Here is a 12500-nt window from a genome sequence, read left to right on the forward strand (position 1 = left end):
TCCCTGGAGGTCAGACTCGGCCACAGGCGTTAGAAAACGTGTTGTTGTAAAAATAAACGGGTCGAGGTGCTCGCTGGGCCGCTTCCTGGTGAGTAATACTGAGATCTGAGCAATGATGTCATGGCGCTCCAGACGAGGAAGATCTGCTCAAATTGACTTCAGCCTTTGATTGGACGTGTTTTTGAAATGGAATCCATCTTCAAACGGGGAGAGAGCTCGCGAGGATCAGTGCTGACCCGGGTCACTGCGCGCTCTGACCCGCACGCTAATGTGTTTTACTTTACAGTAAACGTTCAGCTTACCGGTGTGACCTCACCCAAACCTTCAATCAACATGAACCACACAACCTGTCTCACTCTGCTAGTGTCTGTCTGTCTGTCTGTCTGTCTGTCTTTACATGCACTGAATCTGAACATGTACCACACAACCTGTCTCACTCTGCTAGTGTCTGTCTGTCTGTCTGTCTGTCTGTCTTTACATGCACTGAATCTGAACATGTACCACAACATGTGATGTGATGAACTCCTCTAGCAGAAAATCATCTCAGAATGCACAACATGAACGTTGAGGCAGATGAGCTACAAGAGTTTCATTAACCAAAAATGATTGACAGATTTTTTAAAGATTGACAGGAACTTTCGAATGCTGTCTGTCATTTAAAAAAATAAAAATGTTCAGCTTGTGCATCAGTTTAGACTTCACTGTTTCTCTCTCACACACTTCTGCTGCGTGTGCATGTGTGTGTGCGCGTGTGTGTGCGTGTGTGTGTGTCTGCATGTGTGTGTGTGTGTGTGTGTGTCTGCGTGTGTGTGTGTGTCTGTCTGCGTGTGTGTGTGTGTCTGCATGTGTGTGTGTGTGTGCACGTGTGTGTGTGTGTCTGCGCGTGTGTGTGTGTGTCTGCGCGTGTGTGTGTGTGTCTGCGTGTGTGTGTGTGCGCGCACTGGTATTAGGATGTTTATTAACAGGGTTCATCACAATTAATATGTGGTACTATGTGTCTCTTTTGACCAGTTGTGTTCATATTTTGTGTGGCTGCATGTTTGTATAATTGGCTGCATGATCAGTGTGTCACTTTATTATAATAAAGCACAAAAATGTACACTAACAAAATGAAAGCGTGAAAAAGCACGCAAACATGATCCTACCCTCCCTAGCAACCGGGCCAATTTGGTTGCTAAGGAGACCTGGCTGGAGTCACTCAGCACGCCCTGGATTCAGACTCACGACTCCAGGTGTGATAGTCACCGTCAATACTCGCAAAAAAGTTCATTTGTTACCCTGTTCTCTACCGAGGTGCTGTAAATGCCAAAGATATGCAGCGGAGGCATCTTGGATATCACATGTGAGGGTGAGTTAGTCTAACTGTATTAAGAAAACACAATTTCAAGAGGTCTGTGTATCTCAGCGAGTATTGACGCTGACTATCACACCTGGAGTCGTGAGTTTGAATCCAGGGCGTGCTAAGTGACTCCAGCCAGGTCTCCTTAGCAACCAAATTGGCCCGGTTGCTAGGGAGGGTAGAGTCACATGGGGTAACCAAATTGGGCCTGTTGCTAGGGAGGGTAGAGTCACATGGGGTAACCAAATTGGGCCAGTTGCTAGGGAGGGTAGAGTCACATGGGGTAACCTCCTCGTGGTGGTGATTAGTGGTTCTCTCAATGGGGCGTGTGGTGAGTTGTGTGTGGATCGTGGAGAGTAGCATGAGTCTCCACATGCTGTGAGTCTCCGCGGTGTCATGCACAACGAGTCACATGATCTGATGCGCCGATTGACGTCTCAGACGGCGAGGCAACTGAGACTTGTCCTCCACCACCCGGATTGAGGCGAGTAACCACGCCACCACGAGGACCTACTAAGTAGTGGGAATTAGGCGTTCCAACATTGGTAGAAAAGGAGATTAAAAAAGATTGAGAACACAATTGCAGGCTGAAGAGTCTTTTCTGTATTTGTACAGAATATTCTGCACTGACTATAATCTGTGATACTTCCTGTGTATTTATGAATGGTCTTAAATATGGGCTAATTGAGTAGTATTACATTTATAATTATTATATAAATCTTCATAGAGCGAGTGCCATACCGCCCCCGCTGCCCCGATTCTCCGGCCAACCTCCTGCTCCATTGTCCCCTCACTCGTGAACAAGACCCCAAGGTACTTGAACTCCTTTACTTGGGGCAATACCTCCTTCCCTACCTGGAGTATGCACTCCATCGGTTTCCTGCTGAGAACAATGGCCTCAGATTTAGAGGTGCTAATCCTCATCCCAGCCGCTTCACACTCGACTGCCAAGCGATCCAGTGAGAGCTGAAGGTCACGGACCGATGATGACATGAAGACAACATCATCTGCAAAAAGCAGCGATGAGATCCCCAGCCCACCGAACCACACGCCTTACCCACCCCGACTACGCCTCGATATCCTGTCCATGAATATCACAAACAGGATTGGTGACAAAGCGCAGCCTTGGCGGAGCCCAACCCCCACATGGAACGAACTCGACTTTGTGGCGAGGACACGCACTGCAAAAAATGATTTTCTAGACAAGTATTTTTGTCTTGTATTCCTGTCAAATTATCTAAACTTTCTTAAAACACGATTTATTTACTTGTCAAGCAAAATGGGATAAGATATTAAGTCTTGTTTTATGATAAATCTGACTAAATTTAGTGAACTTTAGACTCAAAACAGAAAAGAATCTGCCAATGGGATAAGCAAAATAAACTTGTTTTCTCTTTAAATTAAGTTTATTTTGCTTACCCCATTGGCAGATTTTTTTTCTTGTTTTGAGTCTAAAGTTCACTAAATTTAGTCACACTTTGGACGTACAGGGATTGGATCGCCCTAAGAAGGGCCCCCCACCCCGTACTCCAGCAGCACCTCCCACAGTATCTCCCGGGGGACCTGGTCATATGCCTTCTCCAGATCCACAAAACACATGTAGACCGGATGGGCATACTCCCAGGCCCCCTCCAGGATCCTTGCGAGAGTAAAGATCTGGTCCGTCGTTCCATGGCCTGGATGGAACCCGCATTGTTCCTCTTCAATCCGAGGTTCGACAATCGGCCGAACCCTCCTCTCCAGCACCTTGGAGTAAACTTTACCAGGGAGAGAAGTGTGATACCCCTGTAGTTGGGAACCACCAGCCCATTCTGCCTCTCCTTGGGCACTGTCCTAGACTTCCACGCAATGTTGAAGAGCCGTGTCATTCATGACACCCCCTCCACATCCAAAGCTTTCAGCATTTCTGGTCGGATCTCATCAATCCCTGGAGCTTTGCCACTGCGGAGTTGTTTGACTACCTCAGTGACCTCCCCCAGGGAAATAGAATCTGATCCCCCATCAGCCTCCGGCTCTGCCTCTACCATAGAGGGCGTGTTGGGATTTAGGAGTTCTTCAAAGTGTTCCTTCCACTGCCCAATAACCTCCTCGATTGAGGTCAACAGCGTCCGATCTTTGCTGTATACAGCTTAGATGGTTCCCCATTTCCCCCTCCTAAGGTGGTGGACAGTTTTCCAGAAGCACTTTGGTGCGGACCGAAAGTCCTTCTCCATGGCTTCTCCGAACTTTTCCCACACCATCCCACATCGCATCGTTGTCATGAAAAGAGAGTTGAGCCGGAAGGCAAAGCTCTCGATCTACCAGTCAATTTTCGTTCCTACCCTCGCCTATGGTCACGAAGGCTGGGTCATGACCGAAAGAACTAGGTCGCGAGTACAAGCGGCCGAAATGGGCTTCCTGAGAAGGGTAGTGGGCTTCTCCCTTAGAGATGAGGAGCTCAGTCATCCGTGAGTAGCTCGGAGTAGAGCCGCTGCTCCTTTCCGCCGAGTCAGTTGAGGTGGTTTGGGCATCTGGTAAGGATGCCCCCTGGGGTGCCACCCTAGGGAGGTGTGTCAGGCACGTCCAGCTGGCAGGAGGCCTCGGGGAAGACCCAAGATTAGGTGGAGAGATTACATCTCCACGCTGGCCTGGGAACGCCTCGGGGTCCCCCAGTCAGAGCTGGTTAATGTGGCTCGGGATAGGGAAGTTTGGGGCCCCCTGCTGGAGCTGCTGCCCCCGCGACCCGACTTCGGATAAGCGGTTGAAGATGGATGCATGTAAGTCTTCATTTGGATAGAACGGTGTGTTGAAGTGAGTTGTTTGACTTGTGGTCAGTTAGTTATACTCCGGTATTCTGTGTGATGCTGCAGATATTGTGGGATTGCTCATATTCCTGATTTGACTCTTTGGGTAAAAGTATCTGGCCGGTGTCTGCAGCCATGTCCACATTAATACATTTTCATTTGAGATTCCTAATGTCTTCTTTTTTCAAAGTATGCAGTAATGCAGAGCATGTTTTTGGTGCAGGAAACACAGTTGTAGGGAGAAAGAGAATCAGCCAAATCAGTGTTTTCTGATGAAGGACTGAATACTGAAAACTCTTCGTCTTGGTCATAAACATGTTTTTGCTCTGTAAATGTGTGTTATTGTGTGATTTCCTGTGCTGTGTTTGTGTATGCATGATTGATGATATTTATGACATGAAGTTTGATTGTTATTTTGAGATGTTGAAGTTCTGCCAGACAGATGTCAGAGAGCTGTCTCTCTGCCAAACAAACTCACTGCAGTAACACACACACACACACATATACACATATATACACATGCACACACAGATACACACACCTGTACTGAACCTCTCTGTATGTGTGTCTCAGCTGCTGCACATCTGTATGGAGGGGTGGGGTAACTGGCGGTGGGCGGAGCCTTTCAGTGTCGATGATGTCGGGACTCTACTGCGAACAATCCAACATAAAGGACAGACGGCGTCTCTCATCATCAAAGTCAAACAACTCAACGGAGTCCAGAAACAAGTACTACACACACACATACACACACACACACATATACACACACACACTCTCACTGTCACACACTCACACACACACATACATATACTCACACACACACACATATACACACACACACACTCTCACTGTCACACACTCTCACTGTCACACACACACACATATACACACACACACTCACTGTCACACACTCACACACACACATACATATACTCACACACACACACACACACGTATACACACTCTCTTACACACACACACTCACACACACACACACATATACACACACACACACTCTCACTGTCACACACTCTCACTGTCACACACTCACACACACACATACATATACTCACACACACACACATATACACACACACACTCACTGTCACACACTCACACACACACATACATATACTCACACACACACACATATACACACACACACTCACTGTCACACACTCTCACACATACATATACTCACACACACACACACGTATACACACTCTTACACACACACACTCACACACATATACACACACACACTCTCACTGTCACACACTTGCACACTCTCACTGTCACACTCTCACACACACACATACATATACTCACACACACACACGTATACACACTCTTACACACACACACTCACACACACACACACATATACACACACACACTCTCACTGTCACACACTCGCACACTCTCACTGTCACACTCTCACACACATACATATACTCACAGACTCACACATACACACACACTCTTACACACACACACACTCTTACACACACACACACGCTCTTACACACACACACACACACACACACTCACACACACACTCAGAACACAAGTGCACTGAGAGTAAGACAGACAGAGAGTGAGACAGGAGTGTTCACTAGATTGAGGTCGTGATGTCACTGAGTGTGTGTCCTCAGAAGATACAATGATTGATAGGAGACACAAATACATGATTGTGTAATTGTCATGACAACAGTATTGTGAGCAGCAGTATTGGGACACATGGCGAGGTGTGTAACACACATGTCTCTCTCTCCGTGTGTCAGGTGATCATCTGCGGTCGACAGGTGTTGTGCAGTTTTCTCAGTCAGTCCATCGAGCTGCGAGTCGTTCATCACTGCAGCGGTCAGGACAGTCAGCTGATGCAGCATGAGCGCGTGACGCGCCTCGAGCCCGACAGTAAACTGCCGTCATTAGTGCTGGAGGACGCAGAACTCACTGACGTGTGTGTGCGAGCGTGTGGAGACGAGGAATGGTCTCGGGACGTGTGTTTGAAACATGATGATAAAAGCAGCAACAGCTGCGTGCTGCAGGTGAGTCACAGATCACACGGGAATTATGGGTCACAGAGTGTGATCATCTGAGATCTGACATGATCGAGAAGGAATAAACTGAATGAAGTGTGTGCGCACGTTCTGTGTGTGTGTGTGTGTGTGTGTGTGCGTTCTGTGTGTGTGTGTGTGTGCGTTCTGTGTGTGTGTGTGCATTCTGTGTGTGTGTGTGTGTGTGCGTTCTGTGTGTGTGTGTGTGTGTTCTGTGTGTGTGTGCGTTCTGTGTGTGTGTGTGTGTGTGTGTGTGTGTGTGTGTGTGTGTGCGTTCTGTGTGTGTGTGTGTGTGTGTGCGTTCTGTGTGTGTGTGTGTGTGCGTGTGTGCTGTGTGTGTGTGTGTGTGCGTTCTGTGTGTGTGTGTGTGCGTTCTGTGTGTGTGTGTGTGTGTGTGCGTTCTGTGTGTGTGTGTGCGTTCTGTGTGTGTGTGCGTTCTGTGTGTGTGTGTGTGTGCGTTCTGTGTGTGTGTGTGTGCGTTCTGTGTGTGTGTGTGTGTGTGCGTTCTGTGTGTGTGTGTGTGCTTTCTGTGTGTGTGTGTGTGTGTGTGTGTGCGTTCTGTGTGTGTGCGCGTTCTGTGTGTGTGTGTGCGCGTTCTGTGTGTGTGTGCGCGCGTTCTGTGTGTGTGTGCGTGTTCTGTGTGTGTGCGTTCCGTGTGTGCGTGTGTGCGTTCTGTGTGCGTGTGTGCGTTCTGTGTGTGTGCGTGCGTTCTGTGTGTGCGTGCGTGTTCTGTCTGTGTGTGCATGTGTGTGCGTTCTGTGTGTGTGTGCGTTCTGTGTGTGTGCATTCTGTGTGTGTGCATTCTGTGTGTGTGCGCGTTCTGTGTGTGCGTTCTGTGTGTGCGTTCTGTGTGTGCGTTCTGTGTGTGCGTGCTGTGTGTGTGTGCGTGCGTGTGCGTTCTGTGTGTGTGTTCTGTGTGTGTGTGCATTCTGTGTGTGTGTGTGCGTGTGTGTTTTGTGTGCGTGTGTGTTTTGTGTGTGTGTGCGTTCTGTGTGTGTGTGCGTTCTGTGTGTGCGTTCTGTGTGTGCGTTCTGTGTGTGCGTTCTGTGTGTGTGTGCGCGTTCTGTGTGTGTGCGCGTTCTGTGTGTGTGTGCGCGTTCTGTGTGTGTGTGCGCGCGTTCTGTGTGTGTGTGCGCGTTCTCTGTGTGTGCGTGCGCGTTCTGTGTGTGTGTGCGCGTTCTGTGTGCGTGTGCACGTTCTGTGTGTGTGTGTGCGCGCGTTCTGTGTGCGTGTGTGTGCGTTCTGTGTGCGTGTGCACGTTCTGTGTGTGCGTGTGTGCGCGTTCTGTGTGTGTGTGTGTGTGCGCGTTCTGTGTGTGTGCGCTAGTGTGCTGGCGTTCTGTGTGTGTGTGTGTGTGTGTGCGTTCTGTGTGTGTGTGCGCGTTCTGTGTGTGTGTGCGCGTTCTGTGTGTGTGTGCGTTCTGTGTGTGTGTGCGCGTTCTGTGTGTGTGTGTGTGCGTTTTGTGTGCGTGTGTGTGTGCATTCTGTGTGTGTGTGTGTGTGTGTGCGTTCTGTGTGTGTGTGTGTGTGTGCGTTGTGTGTGTGTGCGTTCTGTGTGTGTGTGTGTGTGTGTGTGTGTGTGCGTGTGTGTGTGTGTGTGTGTGTGTGTGTGTGTGTGTGTGTGTGTGTGTGTGTGCGTGTGTGCAGGTTCCGTGCTCTGATGGATCACTGCTGCATGTTTGGTGCACAGTAATACTGCTGGACTCAAACACACACCTGCAGCAAAGATTGGTGAGAACTTTTAAGTTTTGCATGAAGTGATTTGAGTCCTAAACACTTGATTTATATAAAATACTGCTCAATATGGAATGTATCAAATGTTAGAAATCAAACAGATCAAAATAAAGACACATTTTGACTAGATAAACCTAACCCTCATCAGTGTTACTGTGTGTGTGTGTGTGTGTGTGGTGTGTGTGTGTGTGTGTGTGTGTGTGTGTGTGCGCGCGTGCAGGTTGTGTTCAGTCCTCTGTTCATCATGTGGAGTCATCTGCCTGACCCGGTTCTGGTTCATGTGGAGAAGAGGAGTTTGGGTCACAGAGAGACGCAGCTCATTGACGGTCGTGGACACCAGGTGGCGCTACTGAACGTTGAAGCAGATGTGACACACCACCTCACGTTTCAGGCCAGGTACTGATTTGATATGTTAGAAAATGTCTTCAAAACGGGGACTTTTAAATATACAGAAGCCTGAAACACACTGGGGACTCTTATTTTGAAATAATGGAGACTTGAGTCATCTTTACACTGCAATAACAATGTTTAATTATAAAAACAGAAATATAAAAATATGAGAAATAAGTTCTATCTTAAGAATATTAAAGTTAAAGATCTTTGCTAGTCGGTCTGAGGTGGATCAGGTCAAATATTCTCCAGTCGAAGGGTTTGTGTGGTATATTTAATGAGGTGGAATTATGGGCATTTGCATATAGTGATATTTTATTCTGAAATATGATTTATCTCCAGAGGTCAGACAGAATATTATCCTCAGTCACCATTGACTTTCACTGCATGTTTTAAAAGGGAATGGTGACTGAGTGTCTAACATTCTCTCACAATACAGAAAGTCCTACCGGTTTGGAACAACATGAGGGTGGGGAAATGATGACAGGACGCTTGTTAGATTTGGACAAATCTGTCAATTAAAAGAGACGTTTGGAAACCAGTTTCTAGTAATTATTACTGTGAAAAACATGAGCAATAATCCACAATCATATATATAATATATAATATATATAAATATAACGCAGAATAATAAAAGCACGATCACGCTTTTATTCATGATAACACAATTCAGTGTTTTAAAGTCCTGAATGAATTCTGATTTCAGTTTCAGTATTTTATATACATTTACACTTCATGCAGATGTTTATTTGGATTTCTCGAGACTATAGGGCGGAAGGGTTGGAGGTGGAGATGCCGCCGTGGCTTATAAACTCTGCAGTTTGATTGGCAGATTAAATGAGAAATATGTTGCTTTCATCAGAATCCGCAGCTGCTCTTCCCGTGTCTGTCAGCGGAGAACGATGCTGTTGTTATAACATCTACCAGCAGATAAAACGAATAAACCCTGAGCGTTCTGATCACATGATGATCATCTGTGTGTGTTTCAGCGAAGAAGAGGAGGCGTGTGACTGTGCGGTTCCGGTCTCCACTGCTGTTATCAGACAGATCATCAACAAAGCGACTCCAGAACTCAAACAGAACCAGAACACTGTTCTAGAACATTTCTACGGAGAGAAGACGACCAGCATGCCACACTGGCCCTACACCAGCACACACAGGTACACACACACACACACATATACACACAACAGCACACATATACACACACCAGCACACACAGGTACACACACCAGCACACACAGGTACACACACCAGCACACACACACACACACTATACACACAACAGCACACATACACACACAACAGCACACATATACACACACCAGCACACACAGGTACACACACCAGCACACACACACACACACTATACACACCAGCACACACACACATGTATACACAGCTACACACACACACCAGCACGCACACACAGGTACACACACACACACACATATACACACAACAGCACACATATACACACACCAGCACACACAGGTACACACACCAGCACACACACACACCAGCACGCACACACACATATACACACACCAGCACACATATACACATACACACACACATATACACACTCCAGCACACACACACCAGCACACACAGGTACACACACCAGTACACACAAACACACACACACAGGTATACACACACTCACCCCAGCACACACAGGTACACACACCAGTACACACACACAGGTATACACACACTCACCCCAGCACACACAGGTACACACACCAGTACACACAAACACACACACACAGGTATAGACACACTCACCCCAGCACACACAGGTACACACACCAGTACACACAAACACACACACCAGCACACACAGGTATATACACACACACACACACACCCCAGCACACACAGGTACACACACCAGCACACACAGGTGCACACACACCAGCACACACAGGTGCACACACACCAGCACACACAGGTACACACACCAGCACACACAGGTGCACACACACCAGCACACACAGGTACACACACACCAGCACACACACCAGCACACACAGGTACACACACCAGCACACACAGGTACACACACACACCAGCACACACAGGTACACACACACACCAGCACACACAGGTACACACACACCAGCACACACAGGTGCACACACACCAGCACACACAGGTACACACACACACACCAGCACACACAGGTACACACACACACCAGCACACACAGGTACACACACACCAGCACACACAGGTGCACACACACCAGCACACACAGGTACACACACACACACCAGCACACACAGGTACACACACACACCAGCACACACAGGTACACACACACACCAGCACACACAGGTGCACACACACAGGTACGCACACACACCAGCACACACAGGTACACACACACACACACCAGCACACACAGGTACGCACACACACCAGCACACACAGGTATACACACACACACACACACCAGTACACACAAACACACACCAGCACACACAGATACACACACACACCAGGACACACAGGTACACACACCAGCACACACAAACACACACCAGCACACACAGGTATACACACACACACACACACACACACACACCCACCCCAGCACACACATGGAACACACACACCAGCACACACAGGTACACATACACAAGCACACACACACACCCCAGCACACACAGGTACACACACAAGCACACACAGGTATACACACACACACACACACACGTACACACACCATCACACACAAGCACACACAGGTATACACACACACACACACACACACGTACACACACCATCACACACAGGTACACACGTACACACACCATCACACACAGGTACACACACACACCAGCACACACAGGTACACACACACACACCAGCACACACAGGTACATACACACCAGCATACACACACACAGGTACAGACACACAGCAGCACACACAGGTACACACACACAGCAGCACACACAGGTACACACACCAGCACACACAGGTACACACACACACCAGCACACACAGGTATACACACACACCAGCACACACAGGTACACATACACACACACCAGCACACACAGGTACACACACACACCAGCACACACAGACACACACACACACACACCAGCACACACAGGTATACACACACACCAGCACACACAGGTATACACACACACCAGCCTACACAGGTATACACACACAGGTATACACACACACCAGCACACACACACACACCAGCACACACACGTACACACACACACACACACCAGCACACACACACACACCAGCCTACACAGGTATACACACACAGGTATACACACACACCAGCACACACACACACACCAGCACACACACGTACACACACCATCACACACAGGTACACACACACCAGCACACACAGGCATACACACACAGGTATACACACACACCAGCACACACACACACCAGCACACACATGTACACACACCATCACACACAGGTACACACACACCAGCACACACAGGTTCCTTTGCAAAGCTTGAATCATGATGTGATGATCTGAATATGTAAATGTGATGCTGGTCTTCATCTCACTTCCATGTTTATAGACACACAGAACGGCACAGAAGTTGCACAGGCACCACTCTTAAAACATGAGGATAAATGCATCAAAACGGTTAAAGATGTCCGTCTAGTGCATGTTTACAAAAGACCAACAGTTAAATATAGCACAGATGGGTGCAGAAACATCAAAACAGCAGCTGAATGAAACAGAATGGAGGTTTATGGAGTTATAACTTGACATTGCGTCGTTTAAAAGCGTTTTGAGATGCATGATAACGGTCAAAGCGTTCATCTAGTGCAGTAATCATTTAAATCCTGTATAACCCATCATCGGTTTATCCAGTACTGTGGATTGGACAATGTCCCCCATCGATCTACACCATTAAATCAGCAGCACAAAACACTTCCTGAACCTCCTGAATGAAGTTTCATCCATTGATCACAAACTGCTGAAGCAATAAATCACTGCTGGAACCGTTGAGAGGAATCGGAAGCAGAATCGTTCCAATAATTCCCGTGAGTACCTGTTGATTGTGTTCAGGTGTGCGGTGGAGTCGGTGGCTCAGTGGGACAGTCCGATGCAGGTGCGTTTGAGCGCGTGGCGATCCGGTCTCAACACGCTGTTGGTGGAGCTGTTGCCGTGGGCGATACTGGTGAA

The 12500-nt window shown here is 47.9% G+C and overlaps 1 protein-coding gene across 1 annotated transcript in view; it reads left to right on the forward strand.

The window, feature by feature from the left end:
- The window catches only part of LOC127658076 (intermembrane lipid transfer protein VPS13B-like), a 252573-nt gene that overhangs the window by 212092 nt on the left and 27981 nt on the right, over positions 1-12500 (forward strand). The window contains 6 exon segments of the mRNA XM_052147177.1: positions 4696-4851; positions 5910-6176; positions 7832-7915; positions 8139-8314; positions 9298-9468; positions 12384-12500. The exon segment at positions 12384-12500 is cut by the window's right edge and continues 91 nt beyond it. Coding sequence (XP_052003137.1) covers positions 4696-4851; positions 5910-6176; positions 7832-7915; positions 8139-8314; positions 9298-9468; positions 12384-12500 — 971 coding nt within the window.

This window comes from Xyrauchen texanus, chromosome 17 (genome assembly GCF_025860055.1).
Source record: "Xyrauchen texanus isolate HMW12.3.18 chromosome 17, RBS_HiC_50CHRs, whole genome shotgun sequence".
Classification (NCBI taxonomy): domain Eukaryota; kingdom Metazoa; phylum Chordata; class Actinopteri; order Cypriniformes; family Catostomidae; genus Xyrauchen; species Xyrauchen texanus.